This window comes from Myodes glareolus, chromosome 2, assembly GCF_982192425.1.
Source record: "Myodes glareolus chromosome 2, mMyoGla1.1, whole genome shotgun sequence".
Lineage (NCBI taxonomy): Eukaryota > Metazoa > Chordata > Mammalia > Rodentia > Cricetidae > Myodes > Myodes glareolus.
The window spans coordinates 59,273,211-59,292,237 of record NC_142027.1 but is presented as its reverse complement, the minus strand read 5'-3'; the positions used below and the strand labels follow the sequence as shown (position 1 = coordinate 59,292,237).

Below are 19,027 nucleotides of genomic sequence, written 5' to 3'. Positions count from 1 at the left end.
TTATTTTAGTGAGGAATTTCTCAGAGTGGCCTCAAAGTCTAAGCATAGCAAATTGAAAGTGGTAGCAATAAAATCAACTGTTTATTCTTCTCCAAGTCACTGAAATTGCTGCCCACTGTCAGATAGGCTTAAAGCTCTCCCCACCACCTCTGGCTTTTTATTAACTTTGGCCCAAGAAAAGACTCATCCTGCTGACAGCTGTGACCAGGGAATAGGGGGAAATAACTATTATCTTGGATATGTCCCTAATCACCTGCATGGGTTCAAAGGTCAGATGCTTGAACTGGCAATTTTCCACTGTCAAAGTGCCTGTCCTGAAAGCTCATAGTGTTGGCACTCTTATGTGGTGTAAATTGGGCATGCTATAAAATATAAATCACAGAATTTAACCCTGCAGTCAGGAAGAGTTAATACTTCCTCACACTCAACAGGGCCTTTAGTTCACTGTACACATGCCTGTCTGTTTTTGAAAGCCTCAAAACTTATTAAATAATTACAATATAAATTATTTTACTTCACAGATATAAAATTCTCTGTTGTTTTGTTTTGTCCTTTTATTTCTTTCAGTGACAGCCCTCAGCATTGGTTGAGCCTATAGTCTCAAAAACCCCCTTCACTTTCCCATTTCCCCCCCTCACTAAATTATTGTTAAAATATTAAGATAAAGCCATCCCTAGAAGGCAGCACCGATGACATTTCTACCTTCTCTGCTAAAGACTTCAAAGCAAGTATATAATCACTTGGTGATATCCCTGAAAAGAGTCCTGAGACTGTTTGAAATTACTTTAATGTCTTTGGCTCCTTCACAGAACTGCTTTTTCAGATGAGCTAAGAAATAGATTTGAAATGATGTGTTTAGTAACCATGTGGCCTTTAGCAACAGCTCTGTAACATCAGGTTGTTGAGCCCTGAGCCTCACCTAGAACTTTCTCATGAACACTCATTTTGGGTCTCATGGCATATGTGGGTGTTTTTCTTTCCTCTGTTTATAGAGAACAAGGGTTTTAGGAGGAAGGATGTGGCCAGGGCCTTGTAGCTCCAAACTGAAACCAATGCACATTTTTTTGGTTAGGGTTACTGTTGCTATGATGGAACACCATGACCAAAGCAATTTGGGGAGGAAAGGGATCATTTGGCTCAAACTTCCATATTATAGGTCATCACTGAAGGTAGTCAGGACAGTAACTAGAACAGGTCAGGAACCTGGAGGCAGAAGCTGATTCAGAGACCATGGAGGACTGATCCTTTCTGACTTGCTTCCTGTGGCTTGCTCAGCCTCCTTTCTTGTAGAACCCGAGACCACTAGCCCAGGGGTGGCACCACCTACAATGTGTAGAGCCATCTCCTTCCGTCACTAATTAAGAAAGTGCTCCGCAGGGTTGCTCACAGCCAGACTTTATGGAAGAATTTTCTTAATTGAAGTCTTTCCCCCTTCTCAAATGATTTTAGCTTTTGTCAAGTTCACATAAAACTAACCAGGACATCCACTGACCACAAGACCATCACTGCTACCACCACCCTCCCATCTAACAAGTTACACTTCGTGGTTAAGGATAGAATTTCTTTCCATTCCCATCTTAGTTTACTTAATTTAATCCCGTCATGATTCTATGATTTAAATTTTCTCTTACAGTCAAAGTAAACAGAAAGTTACTGATGAAAATTTAAGACAAGCAGTGATCATAATTTATAGTTTAATCTATTTGTAAAGAGCACGTGCTTTGTAAATGCTTTGTCCTTCAAATAGGTGATAAATGCTTTGCAGAGGAGAGTGATTTAAAGAATAATTTGTCTTTGTCAGTTGGAGCTCTAACCCTTGTAATTTTTTCAAATCTCTGGAAACTTTCCAAAATTAAAAGGTATTTATTCCATAAAATTCCATCTAATTTTGGACATCATTCTCAAAACAAAAACTAAAGTACCCAAAATAATTTTTTAAGGGAAGAGAACTCTCAAACTCCTATACTATGGGAAAAATGGAAATTCAAGGAATACTGAGATCAGAAGAAATAGTCTCCCCCAGAGAAGAGTACACAATTGGCTATCCAATACCACATGGTCAGCCCTGAAAACATACATACAAGTAACATTATACAATCTAAGCTAATTATATCTAGAAATATATATGTTTGAATGCATCTGAGATGTTTGTGACTTTACTTAACTCCAGTCCAGTGGTTCTCAACCTGTGGGTCACGACCCCTTTGGGAGTCAAATGACCTTTTCACAGAGGTTGCATATCAGATATCCTGCCTATCAGATATTTACATTACAAATCATAACAGGAGCAAAATTATGAAGTAGTAACAAAATGATCTTCTGGTTGGGGTCACCACAGCATGCAGAACTGTATTAAAGGGTCGCAGAAACAGGCAGATTTTAGACTGTTCTAGTCTTACCATACAGGAGTATCTACCGACAGGAAGTTACATCATCATATTCTTCCACTTTCACCTTTCTGGATCTATTTTCTTTGTACAGAGTTGTGAACTTTTGGAATATTGGGCACTTTAATGATGTCTCATTTTCTAGATTGTATTTTTAATGTAAAATGATTAGTCATCTTCATTTTTCTCAAAACTTGGACTTTCACCCATTCTCTAGTCATGGAATCCCAAATGTCTGTGCATGGGAATGTTTTAACTTAGACCACAAGTTGTTGAGGCTTGACTACTTTTTAAAACCTTGGTCTGTGCTGGGAAGGCAGCTCAGTGAGCAAAGTTCTTGCTTTACAAGAACAGTGACCAAAGTTCTGTCCCCAGAAACCACATTCAAAATCCAGGTTGGGTGCCTTACACTTGTGATCCCAGCACTGGAGAGGCAGAAACAACTGGATTCTTGGTACTCTCTGGCCAACTGGTCTAACACAATTGACAAGTTCCAGGCCAATGAGAGCTTTAGCCAGAGGGAGAGAGAGAGATAAATATAGGTGGATGGTACTTCTTTAGGGACAACCAAGGTTATACTCTAGCTTCCACATACATGCACACACACACAAATACATGTACCTACATGCATACACACAAATACATGCACACATGTGTGCACATCCACATAAACTTTGCTTTTTTAATTTTAGAATTTACATTGAACTATTTTATAGTTATATTTTTACTTTCAGTATTTTTATATTTTAAAGTTTGATGTGTTAAAAAGCTCATCTGATGAATTACAGTGATTTCGTAATTTCTAATTTTTATTAATTGGTTCAAAGTGTTTGATTTGCCTTTAAAATTTCCTGTTTCACATATATATTTTTTTCCTTTTCAATTTTACAAACATATATAATGCCTGTTTTATAAGCCTTGGCTCCCTATTTAATTACTCCAGTTTGTATTCACCCAGTTTTCATGTTATTACAGTGGCATTGTGTTGCAGGGGGCGGACTGTTTGTTTGTCCTAGCTGCCCTGCTAGCTTAGTCCCAAAATAACCACACAGAAACTGTATTAATTATGTCACTGATTGGCCCATTAGCTCTAGTTTCTTATTGGCTAATTTTTACATCTTAGTTTAACTTAATTAATTTCTATTAATCTGGTAGTGGCTTACTGGGTAAAGCTCTAACCAGTGTCCGTCTCAGGCTGAGGATCCATGGGATCTCTCTCACTCTGCTTTCTTCCTCCCAGAATTCAGTTCCATCTTCCCTGCCTACCTAAGTTCTGCCCTATCAGACCAAGGCAGTTTCTTTCTTCATTAGCCAATACAAGCAACACATAGAAAGAAGGACCTCCCACACCAATATTGTTCTCCATAGTTTTAGTCAATTTTCATTTGTTTCTAGGCATTTTGATATTACATTGTTACATTCTGAGTTCTATAGGGAGTGGTACTCAAACTGCTTGCAAATCAGCTTGATCCCTTTGAAGCTTCATTTTAAATTTTATTGGAATGGCATATCCAATTTAGGAGACAGACAAAGAATCAAGGAATTCTCCTGGGATGTCCCATGATCCTCTCTGCAGTTTCTCCTGTCTCTTTACCTCACTCTGTCCAAGAACTAATCTTTTCCTCTTTATATCGCTGAGATGCATATGCTGCTCGGGCCCTCATGTTTGAAGCACAATCCAGTAACTGTGTACTGGCACAAAGTCCACGTGATCCGAGAGTACAAGTCATTTTCTTTTCTTCCCTTTGAAATCACAGAACTTTATTTCTTTAACTACCTCCTTAAAAATTTGAAGCATTCACTTTTTATGTTTTAATTCTTTAATATATTTATGACCAGAGAGTTAGGGTAGTACATATTATTTCCACATTCTCACACATACTAACTGAGAGACCTGCTATCATTTAGGTAGGGGACAAACACAGGTTTGAGGAGCCTCATCCAAAACTGCACCCAAGCCTCACAGTAGCAGAGACCTTGGTAGAAACACGGCAATTTCCCCTCATCATCCCCATTTAACAAAAAGGCAGGATCTTATATGCTACAAATTGGATTATATGGCATCCATACAATTTTCCTAGACAGTGTCAACAATAAAAAAAATGGAGAATCGAATAAGCACAGAGTAAACATATACAATAAATAATCAAGAGAAAATTAGAGGAAAAAACCAAATAACTAGCTAATGTAAATGCCACAGTCAATCATCAAGAAGGCTAACGTACCCATAAATACTGCATTAAATATCCAGAAATCAAAAGGAGAGGCAAGTAAGGTAATAAGAAATAGGACAGACCCACAGAAACAACCTAAATTATGTTTTTGAAGTCCTAAAAAACTAAACAACAAGCAGCACCTACCACTATGAACATTACAGACTTATAGCTGAGTTTCACTAAAAAGCAAATACCAATGAATATGTACATTATGATTCTGCTAATCTATAAATTACATGAATAGCTAAGACTGTCCTGTGCAAATTGAGTTTATGTTATTTTGTGGGGGTAGCAGTACCTGTGAGTGAATGTAATGATCTACCGCTGTTTAATATTCTGAATTCAATTCTATTTACATTTATGTAGGCAATTTTTCAAAATTCACTGAATTTTCCTCATGACAGGTATATTTAACTTGGGTGGGTATTATTTTTCAATATAGCATTTTCCCAAAGATTCACAGATTTACTGACATCAAAACCAGCCTTCCCACCTTTATATTTGTAATCTGTATTAATTAGATTTGGGGGAGGAATGGAAACATCTCAGATAAACAACAAAAGAAGGAAAACTTTATTTTGGTTCAAGAGTTTCTGTGACTTCCATCCCACACTGGCTGGGTCCACTGATTTGGGCCTCATGAGACTCATGTCAGTGTATGCCTATAGAGATAATAAAGATCCCTCAAAATATTGTTTTTAAATTCCAAGAATAAAATGATAACAATTATTTCTCTGGTAACTTGTTAAAAATTAATCTAACTTACATCAGAGTACAACAAAATTGTACAATCTGGTTTCAAAATTACTTTTGGATCATCAATTATTTTTCAATTCTACTTAAAGAATCATTTATTTTTTCTTTGCAATGTGTTGTTTTCAGTCAGTCTTCACAGATGTGTAATAACCTTACTTTTCAGAAATATTTTCAAACTAGAGCAGTTTTTTAAAAAAAATGACTATGTGATATTTATTTCATTCTCCTCCAGAACTGCATCAAAACACGTCAACAAGGACCTTGGAAATATGGAGGAGAATAAAAAGTTAGAGGAAAACAACCACAAAACAGAAGCCTAAGAGAAGAGTGGTTCAGGTCTCCAGGTACGTGGGACTGGGGAGGCGACTTCTGGGATGTAGGGAAGCCCTGTGGGAATGAAACCCAAACTTCACTTGTTGATGCTTCTTAATTACAGCTCCCCAAACAGAAAGAGGGCATCAAAAGGGACCATCAGTGAATCATTGCTTTCAGAAGAATGGCTTTTCCAGTCCCCTCAACCTCCCCAACATAATTATTATCCCCTGAATAATAAAGTCCATTTTGGGGATTCTTTTGATATCTCATTTGCATTTTGTTTTTTAATGCCAAAAAATTTTGCCGCACACAAAGAAGCTTTATTTTATGAGTTGGTGCTTGGGTTCAGTAAGCACAAACTCTAAATTTATTTTTAAAACCCATTAGAATAAATTTTAATATATAAATACCTTAATCCAAGGATATGGCATAATTGTGAGTGTATTTATATAGCCATCTCTTCAGTCATTTTAATGAAAAGGCTGACAAGCTAGTACACACACACACACACACACACACACACACACACACATACACACACAGGCTTTCTTCTCATCAGTACATGTATACTATGTGTGTATGAGTACATATGTATACAAGTACCTACATGTGCAAATATGTGTGTATAGCGTATGTGTTAGTGCTCTTATGTTGCATATATTCATCTATATTAGCTGCATCTGTATGATTTTTAAGGTGGTCTTGCAAAGGTGTATGCCTCAGTGATATTACCATATGCAACTTGATCATTTTCTTTCTGTCCCCCTTGAGACCAACAGAGGCATCATTTGAATTAATTAGTCTGTGTGTGTCATAGAGATAACTGCTACCATTAGCAAGGTGTAGAAAACCCAGCTGCACCAGGCGATGGTGGTACACACCTTTAATTCCAGCACTCAGGAGAGAGAGGCAGGTTGATCTCTGTTAGTTTGAGACCAACCTGAGCTACAGAGCGAATTCCAGGGCAGCCATGAATATAGACAGGGAAACTCTGTCGCAAAATCAAAAACCAACAAGCAAAACAAACAAACAAACAAAAGCCCAATGCTGTGAACTTTGGGTATAGTATAAATTAACAGCAAGTGTAACATGAAAAGGCCGGGCCTGCTTGTTTGTGGGTTTTTTTGTCCTGCCCGGCCACCGCCCCCAACTGTTTAGTCCCAGAGAAAAATTACACAAAGAAATCTCTATAAGTTATAATGCTGATTGGCCCATTAGGTCAGGCTTCTTATTGGCTAACTCTCACATCTTGATTAACCCATTATTCTGATCTATTTTAGCCATGTGGCTCAGTACCTTTTTCAGTGGGGCAGCTTACATCCTGCTGCTATGGTGGTCTGAGCAGGAGTGGGAGAAATCAACTTCCTCCTCCCCAGAATTCTCCTGCTCTCCTGGCATCATTTCTGCTTCCTGTCTGGTTTTTCCGCCTACACCTCCTGCCTGGCCAATCAGCGTTTATTTAAAACATGATTGACAGAATACAAACAATTTTCCTGCACCACTTCCCCCTCTTTTTTAAAAAAACAAAGGAAAATATCCATAGTCCATTTTTTGGGAACGTGGGCATAGTAGTCCAGCCTACTTCCTGCTGGTTGGGGGCGCTGATAATCTTATGGGAACCTAAAGAAAATTTAGGGTTATAATCAAGTCCTGACTGAAGTATCCTGTGAGTGTTGATCATCTCAGGCAGCAGTCTTGAACCTGTTCTGGATGAAGAATTCAGACATCTGGGCCATCTGTTCCTACCGGAGATTGCTCAGGTGGTCTCCCTTGGTCAAAGATGATTTTTCTTAACTCTGAATAAATCCAGAGCTTCTCATTTTCTGTGGAAACAAAAGCAAAATCTCTTTTCCAAAGTAACATACCTTTTGACTTCAATTTTGTAGCTAGGGTATTTTCAAAATACCTATCTTGGATTAATTCTGCAGCACTTATAAGCAAATATCTTTTAGCAGCTGTTGCTCCTTACTCAGCATTTAAACAATTCAAAGAGAGCATAATAGCAAACAGTATCAAGATTCTCTGTGTATTTTCCATCTTTATGCAGCTTTATTTTAACCTCTATTTCTTTTATTTTTACTTTTAACTTTTGGCTTTTTGAGACAGGTTCTCTGCACATCTTTGACCTGGAACTCCCTCTGTAGACCAGGCTATCTTTGAACTCCCAGAGATCTGTTTGTCTCTGCCTCCCAGGCTACTCGTTCTTTTTTTTTTCCTCTGAGAACTTTAACCTTTAGCCTGTATATATTTTTTAACACAATGTAAACCATTTAGAGGTTTTCTTACTCTTTGAATCTCTTGTTACTCTATATCTCTCTTTTTCTGACCACATGGGTCTTTAATTTGCTAAGGAATATGGAGAAACCAACAGTCAAAAAGCTCTTAAGGCATTTCAAGGTCCTTGCCAGGAAGCAAGCTGCAACAGTGTCTCCATAGTCTCAACTTCCTGCTTGAAAGAGTCAGAGTTTTCCCTGGCAGGACGGCCCAGAAAGCCAGCATTTTAAAACAGCGCAGCTTTTTTTCCTGGTACAGCTGAAAACTGAAATGCTTTACTCTAGTCTTTCCCAAGCTTTCTCAGGCTTTCTGTGGATGCAATTATCCACATGGGCGCCATTCTGTAACATGTTGGGCCTGCTTGTTTGTATTTTCTGTCCCCGCCTGGTACCCCAAAGCCGGCAGGCCCCAGAGAAAATCAACCACACAAGAGATCTCTATAAGTTGCGCCAAATAATGGCGAATCAATCCCACACCAATTATGTTTTAAGGGGGTATTTATTTTGGGGGGTAAAACTTAACATACACCATAAACCGTCAGGAAGGGAGCCTAGTCGCTGGAGCAGGAGCAGGAACCAAGCGCTGTCAGCCAATAGGCCAAGCCGAGCTTGGCGCTCTTCTTTTAAAGAGAAATATACCACACCCCAGTGGGCTGGTATTTCAGCGGCTATTGGCTGACGGAGCAGAAGGCGCTCCCACAACACTGTGGGCTCCTGCTTCAGCAACTATTGGCTGAAGCAGTGGAAGGTACTCCCGCAGCAAGCAAGTCACAATCTGAATGCGTCATTTGAGCTGATTTTACAGCAAAGACAGAGGGTATGGGAAAGAATTACAACTGGAAGGCTGTCCCCGGGAGAGAAATATGGCAAAACTGAAATGAGATCAGTTTACAAAGTCTATTAGCTGGACTCTCAAAGAGATTGAGGAATGAACACTAGACTCGTGTTCCTGCTCTGCTCGCTGGAGTCCAGATACCTCCCTGGCATGTCACACTTTCTTCTCTATCACTCTACTCTCTTTCCCTCAATTCCATGTTAACGCACTCTCTGTCAGCCTCCAGAACGGGTTGAGTTCCATCTCACTATAGAACTGAAGACACGCCCCACAAATTAGATGCATTTTATATCTGAAACGTTATGAGATACTGTCATTATTAATGGCATTATTAAGAGGAGAATCATTATTCCCCTCTTATCTTTATACACATTAACCATGTCTTGCAAAAGGAGGATGGGAGAAAGGGAAAGAGGAAAGGGAGTGAAGGAGGGAGGAGAGAGAGAGAGAGGGAAGGAAGGAAGGAAGGAACGAGACATCATCAATTCCAAAACCGTGTAGTAGAATGAGTAGAGCTGGGTTTACAGTGGACTCAGGACATCAGGGTTCTACAAATAATCCCTTCTGTGATGTAATTATTGCCACTTTTAGTCCAAAGGATCTGTTGATGGTGAAAAATGACTGTTATGGTAACTGATATGTTTTCTCATTTCAGAGAAAACCCATATAGACAAATTGAAGCATGGACGTGGATTGTATTTAAGACATATACAAAGACAATGACAGCAATTCATGGTTCAAGTATTAAGCCGTTCATCCTACCAAGCTGTCACAGGATCTTAGAGAATTATCTCAAGTGAAACAGTGAAACAAAGTTATAAAATCAAATAACAGCAAGATTTGGCAGCCATGATAATAGGTCATATGTTGTATTTTGTTTGTTTTTTTTTCTGTAAATGTCTGCACTAAGAATTTCCTTTCAGTTTGCCTTTTATGTAAATTTTTTACGTAGCTATTTTTATACACTGTAAGCTTTGTTCTGGGAGTGGCTGTTAATTGGATGTATAATGTAATGTTTTATTTCAATTGTTTCTATGGATAGTCTGAGCAGGTACAGTTCTGATTCTGATTGCTATCAATAATGCCCCAAACTTTCTTACAAGGACCTGAAACCCAAAGGTGGCAGTTTGCGAGGTTGGGGACATATGCCTCGCTCAACCAGAAGCTGGCTTCTTAATTCTGAGGCTAGGAGGCCAGCCCAAGGGAGATTCAGGAGCGCTACAGGGAGTGATGGCTTGTGTGCAGCTAGCATGCTCTCAGAAGCACGTCACAGATACAAACAGCAACACCACGTGAATGATACTATCCAACTGACAATTCTGTCTTCTCTGAAGAAGACATGCACAGAACTTGGGTCACATTTACTTAACAACACCTTCTAGGAGGTTACATCCAGTCAAAAGAAAAGTTAGAAAAAAATAATAAGAAAACAAAAGCTAATGTGTCCGAGAAAGTAGGAAAAAATGACAGCTAGCGTTTCCGTTCTCACAGATTACAATGTAAATCACTGTAATTACAATTGGTGTTAAATCCTTTGGGTTATCCACTGCCTTAAAATGACACTTATTTCCTTTAAAATAAATAAAATAAGAGATATCAGTCAGAATTGCAGATTTATAACAGTGGTCATTATTAAAGCTGTGTTATTTTCCACAGAATATAGAATATATATTTTTTTCGTGTGTGTTTTTGTTAACTACGCTACAGATATTGAATGCACCTTGAGATAATTTAGTGTTTTTAACTGGTACATAATTTATCAAGCAGTACATAAAAGTGTAATAATAAAACGTCTATGTATCTTTAGTTACATCAGATTTGTAACTTTATAAACATGTTTTCTGCCTGAGGAACTTTTTAAGGAGGTAGTGTACATGGGGACTTTTTGAAGTAGACTGGATGAGGGCCAGTAGCAATTTGTGACTAGACTTTAATCTTTGCTCTTTCAGGTAGAAGCTTGGTTTCTGGGATTACGCTGCACAGTCATTTTGTCTGGGATTTCCGTGTATAACTTTATCTGAGAAAATAAAAATGACTATTTCCAGGTATAGCACTATGTTCTTTGAGAGGAAAAGGAAATGTGGGGTTTGCCTTGAGACTCAAAGAATAAGCTGTTTTGAAGGCAATGAGAAATTAATCAAGATTCATCTCTGAAGGAGGTTGGGAATAATCTTTTGCCACTTCTGTCTGTGGAGAGATGTGTCTTTGTACATTTGTAACCACTTGATATCTGAGCAGTAGTGTCTCAGCTTAATAAAAGCTTCCTATAGTACATTGGTACGCACTAAATACACAAAATATTCTATTAGACTTAATGCTGTATAAAATATGGAGGAAAAGAAAACATGTTATTTTGCCTCTAAACTTTGATTTACTGAAGTTTTATTTGGCAAGAAAAAATTGAATTTTGATGAATATTTAAACCAAAGGGAAAAGGGAAAAACAAAACAAAACCAAAGTTCTTTGTTTTGCATGGCTAAGCCATTCTGTTTATCTCTGTAAATAATATGATTTCTTTTTGTTTTCTTTTCTTTTTTCTTTAGAATTTTGTTAAAGAAATTCTAAAAGTTTAAAACACCTGCTTTCCACAATAAGCCATGAACACTACAGTGAGATTAGTTCTGTATTAATTTTTTTTGGCTTGTTTTGTTTGCTTTTTTTTTTCCTTTGGTATGGAAGATCAAAGGTTTAAAGTCTTACTCCTAAGATGTGTTTGCAGAAAAGTAACAGGGCAACAAAAAGAGAGTGTTTACTCTAGTCTGGCGCAGTGTACACTTGTAATTGTAACTGAGTCCACAAACAGCTGTTATAACCTAGGCAGCAGCAGGAGAGACTCAGAGCTCTCGCCCACGAGCAGATGTTTACAAGAGAGGACAAGATGGCCACTTCTGCATCAGTGTGTGCATAAGGAGGAAGCTCGCGTGCGTGCGGTCTTGAACAACTCCGTGTGCTCTCAAACAGGAAGGAAGCTAATTTGCAGTTCAACTTCTGGAGTTTCTTCTCTCCAGTTGTACAGTTGACCACAGGATACAGGTTTTTAACCAGTTCAAGGCTCACTCCCTATATGTAATTATAGGAATTGTATGTGGAAATGGATTAACATATCCCTCTATGCCTAGAAGAAAATAAAAATGAAATATGTCTTCACATATCGCTCATAGCTGTCTGCCTCTTGTCTGCAATGGGATGTTCATGTACAAAATGTGATTTTATTTAATAAAAAGTGAAAAAGTTGATGTGATTGTCCATCCCTCTGGATTGGATTATGAAGGAATAAATGTACCTGTACTTCTTCCAGTCAGGAGGATACCTTGAGTTCTCACCAGTAGCAGTTTCTCAAGGTGTCTGTCTTGACTGGTAGAGCCACAATGCCCAAGGCTAACCCATTTCGCTATTCTTAGTTTTTAATTAAGAGGACCCTTCAGTTAAACTTTCTCTACCTCACTCTAAATCACCATTTGAAGTTATCGACATATAATCTTTCATAGAAATGTGTCTTTATTTTATTAAACTAAGGTTGATATATATATATATATATATGTATATATATATATATATATCCTTAAGGAGAAAAGTAACATTTTGGAATAATTAGGCCTCTTACCATAGTGGCTAAAGCATGGAATCCCAGCCATTTGGAAGGCTAAGGTAGGTCACCAGGAGTTCCAAACTAGTCTGAGCTACATCAGGAATTCCAGACTAGCCTGCACTAACAGAGTAAAGCCTCATCTTAAAAAGTTAAAGAAAATAGTGAGAATTTGACTTCTTTTCCTATTTGTATCCCCTTGATCTCCTTTTGTTGTCTTATTGCTCTAGCTAGGACCTCAAGAACTATATTGAATAGATATAGAGTGGACAATCTTGTCTTGTTCCTGATTTCAGTAGGATCGCTGGGAGTTTTTCTCCATTTAGTTTGATATTTGCTGTTGGCTTGCTGTATACGGATCTATCTACATGGGAAGTAGAAGACAAGATCTCTTGAGTAAATTGGGAACATGGGGACCATGGGAGAGGGTTGAAGGGGAGGGGAGAGAATGGGAGGAGAACAGAGAAAAATGTATAGCTCAATAAAATCAATTTTTAAAAAAAGGAAAAAAAAAAGTTAAAGAAAAAAGTTTGAACCCACCCCTTTTCCAGCCATTCATGAATCGAATCCTCAACTCACCAAATGTTGTAAGTAACATTACATCCTCACTTCCCAGTGGAAGGTCAGGGTTGAGCTCCTTGACTCCCAGAAGCACATTTCTGCAAAACTGATGCCTGACGCCTTGACTCAGACTGCATAGACCTCAGAGTTTCTCAGAACACACTCCTTCAAGCTAATGAAATAAAAAGATAGTAATTTACACATGAGTTGATGGGACCAAAAAGATGATAATTTTAAAATGACTTTTTAATAGTATTACATAATTATTCTACTGTATGTAAGTGAATGTACTTGAAGGATTTTTTGATATTAAAATATAATGACCTCTCTCTCTGTCTCTCTCTCTCTCTCTCTCATTCCCTCCCTTCATATCCTCCCACATATTCCTCCCTATGCTCCTTCAAATTCATGGGCTCTTTTTTCATGAATCGTTATTGCATGCATTTGTATATAAACATTATATATATATGTACACATATATACATTTGTATTCTTAAATCTAACCTGTTCAGTCTGTATACTGCTACTAGTATGTTTCTGTGTTAATTATTTGGCACTGGACAACCATGCTGTGCTCTTCCCTGGGGAAGGTCACCTCTTCTGCACCCTATTTTATTCAATATCACATTTGTTTGTTTGTTTTTCAAACAGGGTTTCTCTGTGTAGCTTTGGATCCTGCCCTGAAATTCACTCTGTAGACCAGGCTTGTTTCAAATTGTCAGAGATCTGCCAGCCTCAGGCTACCAAGTGCTGGAATTAAAGGTCTGCGCCACCACCTCCAGACTAGCATCACATTTTAAACACACACATTGCTGTCATATTTAAGCAACTATAATAAGACAGACATGAAATAGATGTATTATTTCACTGTTTATTGACTTTCCCACTTTCTTAGTAGAGATGATGTTATAATCCTAAGATCACAGATGGAGAGAAACTGAACACGTTTGTTTACAGTAACAAATGGGTCAGGTGGGTGCAAGGTGATCCAGTACTTGTCCAAGATTTCAAAGTGCAGACTGTACACATTCTATACTTATTATCTCTTGTAAAAGAGATACATATACATCCCTCACTCCCAAGAAGACAACTTCACATTCAGTACCCAAATGTTTCCTCTATTAACCATCAGAATCTCATTGAAAATAAGATAATAAATAAAAAACATAAAATTTTATTCAGAAGATGGATTTTGTGTAAAAGATAGTTGCTTATAAATCCTAAATCTGAGGAACCTGATAGTAACTAATGCTATCTTTATTTTAAAATTTAATGCAGTATACTTGGCATTATATACATCCCATAAGAATGAATTTCAGTAAAAGTAGGGTGGGTTTCTTATGTAAGCTTTTTTAAAAAATGTGTTCTTAAAATACACTTTATTAGAGAGGCATGAAGGCAGAACCCTGGATCACATTTTCCCTCAGTTCTTTGTCTTCACCAATTCATAATCCTCATTCAAATCCAATTCATTTCCCCATAAATTGCCTTTCTCATTTTTCCTTGTAAATGCCTTTTACATTCAAAAGTATTCATAGGAAAATGAATGCATGGGCACAGAACCTTAAAAGCACATCTCAAGTTCAGGTTATTTATCTTGTCTCTCTTTGTTAGCTATCTCTGGGGAAGGTTTTACTTTGTAACAGCAGGCTAGTAGAATGTGAGGAAAGATCTCCAATTACCTATATAGATGTTTGTCAACATACACACATGCTGAAAGGACATTTAAATCTTATGAAATGGATGACAAAACAGGATTTGATTATCAGAAGAGGAATTCATTTAAATAATCACAACATGGAAACAGAAAAGGAGTGAAGATAATCATGATTTATTGATGGGTGGCTTTATACAATGGTTCAAGGCCACCTGAAGGCCAGCAGCTGCAATAAACTACACACAGCTAAACATAATTGTGTAAACTCCGTACCACCAATAAATGCACGGGGGCCTCAGCGCCATCAACTACTATTAAACTCTCTAAAAGTCTTGTATTCTAGACATCAGATGCTATGGTAATCCTAAAGCAAAGCTTTTGATAAATATATGCTTCTGAAGGTTGCCACAGCCCAGTTTGGACTATTTGGCAAATAATCAAAATGAAATCTTAGATCTTCTCATAAATATTTTCCCTATGATTCCTTTTTTGGGGTAGGCCATGGCAAATTCAGCTTAATTATCAGTTGAAAGTACCTGGATTTACAAAGAGATGAGAAGTTCGTTTTCACAGAACAAAGTAGATGGAATTAGACAGTTCTCTAAATGCTTTCAATTCTCACCAATGGAGGAATCACAATTCTTTAAAGCAGAAGATAGTTACTACTAGAAATTTGATTTGTGACACTTTCCTTAGATTGGTTAATTTAGTAAATGTAATGTTTTAGTCAAGAAAGGGTTTAAATCTGAGCAACTGAATCATTCCGGAATGGTGAGCAATTTCTGAAAACTCCCTTTACTCTGAAATTTGAGACTTCTTTCTGTGACTGCTGATGGAGGAGGGTTATCTGTCTATTGTGTTATTTTCATTGGTCAATAAAGAGACTGCCTTGGGCCCTTGATAGGACAGAAAATTAGGTAGGCGGAGTAAACAGAACAGAATGCTGGGAAGAGGGCAATGAGCCAGCCACCAGGTCAGACATGCTGAATCTTTCCCGGTAAGCCACACCTCGTGGTGTGATACAGATTATTAGAAATGGGTTAATCAAGATGTGAGAGTTAGCCAGTAACTAACTCTCTAGAGATAATGGGCCAGGCAGTGCTTAAATGAATACAATTTGTGTGTTATTATTTCTGGGGCTAAGCTAGCCATGCGGGAGCTGGGCAGGACGAAAAGCAGGCCTGCCCGCAACTCCTCACTACAGACTGCCACCACCAGCGAGTTCCTCCCTTCTGGTTTGATGGTCTTTGTCCACTGTCAGCTTTAAAATAGTCTTTTATAGAGAAAAAAGCATTGTTTATTCAATCTGATTCCAAGGGAAATGGCTATTATTTCACACATTTTAGTTTCACGTGCAATAATCTTCCTCTCATTTTCCTTGATCTAGAGGCTTTTGTTTTTTTTATATTTAAACATTGTAAACACACCATTTACATAATGGACTTTTCTTTATATTTGCACCAGCTCCAGGTAAACAATAAATTCATCTTTCCACATGTTCCAAGTTGGTGAACTGTTTTTGAAAACTGTGACTCAGACATTTCCTCCAGTAGCTTTGTTATTCTTCCTTTCACTCAGCTTTAATTTTTCTTGAATAAACTCATTGTATCGTTAGAGACATATTCCAAAATTGTCACCACTACAATATTATATTCTTGTTGTCTTGCTGATAATAGTAATAAGTGTTATTGGTATACAAAGGATACCAGAGATTAAGAAATGTTCTTGTTTAGTGAGGTTTCTGTAACACAGTGGTATGATGCTAAAATTAGTAGCTTCGAAGCCTTTGTCCACTTACTTCTAAAGCCCAGATGGGAAGTAGCTTCTTTGGCTTTAGTCCCAGTACTGCCTACCCTCACCACAAGTCACAGAGCCCCACTCCTAGACAAAAAATAAAAGACTATGGAATGCTTAAACCAGTAGAAATGACCTTCCCAGATATGAGCCCTCTAATTGATTGTCCAATACCAAGTGGTCAACCCTAAAATCATATACACGCAAGTAACAATAAATGAACTGAGCAGGTTAAATTTAATTATTTAGGCATAAGTGTGTGTGTGTGTGTGTGTGTGTGTGTGTGTGTGTGTGTGTGTGTGTGTAAGAATAACAGAGAAAATGAAGCCATGATTTCTGGGAGAAAGGGCAAGTACGAGAGGAAAGGGAAGGGGGAAATGATGCAATTGCACTTTAATTTTAAATTTTTTAATTAAAATGTTCTAACTTTTGATATAATAGGTTAATCATCAATGTGAAAAGTAATTAAAATGAGATTTACCAGTAGTTTGTTTTCTATTTTATAAATGAAAGACCAGAATGGACTAACTGAGGTTTAGAAGGATGGGTGGGTATAGAGAGGGAACAGATAGGTTATGAATTGAGTCTCACAATCAGCCAGAGATTTTAGCTGCCAATCATGTGAGTTTATAACCACAATTAATTGAGCATTGGCTCTATGATGGCCTTCTGAGATGAATCCTGCAGTTCTACTGTCATCCCAAGTCTGCACAGTCTTTGATATTTGCCCCAGGGTTCACAGTATCATTTTAGAAGAAGCCACCACAGTATTATTCTTTCTCTTTCACACAATTTTGTTCAGAATCCAAAAGACTCCTTTCCAATTTAAATATTATTGCAAAAAGTGTTTTGTCCTGGGTTGCATGGTCCTGTGTTGCACCAGATGTCCAAGTTGTACACTCTATAGTGTTCATACATGTTTTTCATTGACTTTATAGCTCCACTTGGAGAAGGGCCAGAGCCTGCCTTCCTATCATCGACCAGAATGATTTGCCTTGGCCACTAAAAGGATGTGGAAGTGAACATTTGCTAGTTGATTCTAATTTTCCCACCAAGTTCTTCTTGCTCTTTTGTGTTTCTGTCATCACTTTGAGAAAGGCCATTTGATACCTTGAGAGTGGGAGAGGTGGAACAAATGGCCATACCAGGTTAGATGCTAACCCACAGCTTCATGGGAGGTTCACCAAAGATCATCTAATGCCAATCAAGATAACATATCTCCCAGATGGCCTACACATGTGTATGATACATTAATAAATGATTAGTGTTGATCCAGTCTGTTTGGATGCTCACCTTCCTGGACCTGGAGGGACAGGGGAGGAGCTTGAACTACCCACAGGGCAGGAGACCCTGACTGCTCTTGGGGATGGAGAGGGAGGAGGGGAGAGAGTGGGGGGAGTGGGAGGGTGTTGGGAGGAGGGGCGGAAATGGAGACTTTTGTATTTTAATAAACTTTGAGTAAAAAAAAGAAAAGAAAAGAAAAGAAAAGAAATGATTAGTGTTCTAAGCCACTGAGGTCTGAGTTTGTTGTTACTCAGTAATAATTCATATTTGCCTTCAGAAGCAACTGAGTTTCAAATAAACAACTGAGTTCCTGGTTTGTTTATTAATTCAGGAAAATACCAGCATTGTACTTTTACAAGGTTTATGTATATTTTATTGACTTCATAGGGAAAGTCCTTTCATACTTTGAAAATATTCTTCTCTTCTCTGATCTTTTTGGAAATAGTACTTACCTGTGGCTCTCAACCATCAACCATTACTACCCTTTTGAATTAACACTTAATGTCAGTTTTATTCTGACCCGTTGACTATCAAGACATCTGTCTGCATATAATAGTAGGTGACGGTGATATATGTGACTGGCCTGGCTGTGGCATGCATTTTTCCCTTTTCATTGTTCCAAAAGTTCATTATTCAAGATAGTTTTGTATAATTGCTGTCTTTATCTGCCCACATAATTACATGACAATACCTTTCTTCAAATTAGAAATTATATTCAGTTCAGATATTCTGCTGGCACCACACTTCTCACTAAATGTCAGAGTCTTGAAAAAATAGTTTCAGCTCAAAAGGCCTAATTAGGTTTTCAGTAATTCATGCCATTGGTCATTAGGACAACCACACAAATCAGCAAGCACTCAGGTCCCCAGACACTAAATGCAGACATGAAACTAAAAGATCACAGGCGAAAATCTTAAGTGAAATTTCAGTAGTCTCCTCATTGCTTTCATTAGACTTTTCCTAGGGTTTCACATGTCAGGTACCTATCTCTATTCTTATAAAATTGCTCAGTGGTAAGGATCAGAAAAGGGGTGGAAAGAAATAAAGAGAGCACTGTTTAAAAACAAACCGTACAGGAACTGTAAAACATGCCTACACATAGGTAAACTTTCACCAACGGTTTCAAAATGATCTGTCTTTCTACCACATCCTAGCTAACATATGCTGATGTTGATGTGAGGACAAAAAGGGGGGGTGTCTGTTATTGTCTGCAAATGGCTATTCTTAAGGGACACATATGCTTATTAATTTAACGAAAAGTAATAGGCTTTAGAAATGAACAGACTTTGAACCACAATGCTCACCTGGTTACCAGTAATGAGACCTGGGGCGTAACACCCAAACCTTTGTTGCCTCACCTACA

General features: G+C 37.9%; 1 protein-coding gene across 4 annotated transcripts in view; it reads left to right on the top strand.

Annotated features, from left to right (window-relative positions):
• The window catches only part of Alcam (activated leukocyte cell adhesion molecule), a 193,066-nt gene extending 181,048 nt beyond the window's left edge, over positions 1 to 12,018 (top strand). For all 4 annotated transcript variants that reach the window (XM_085685538.2, XM_087900753.1, XM_085685536.2 and 1 more), the window contains 2 exons: positions 5,592 to 5,703; positions 9,438 to 12,018. In XM_085685538.2, the coding sequence (XP_085541664.1) occupies positions 5,592 to 5,679 (88 nt within the window). In that variant the 3' untranslated portion in view covers positions 5,680 to 5,703; positions 9,438 to 12,018. The remainder of the gene's footprint in view (positions 1 to 5,591; positions 5,704 to 9,437) is intronic.
• Positions 12,019 to 19,027: the final 7,009 nt, after the last annotated feature.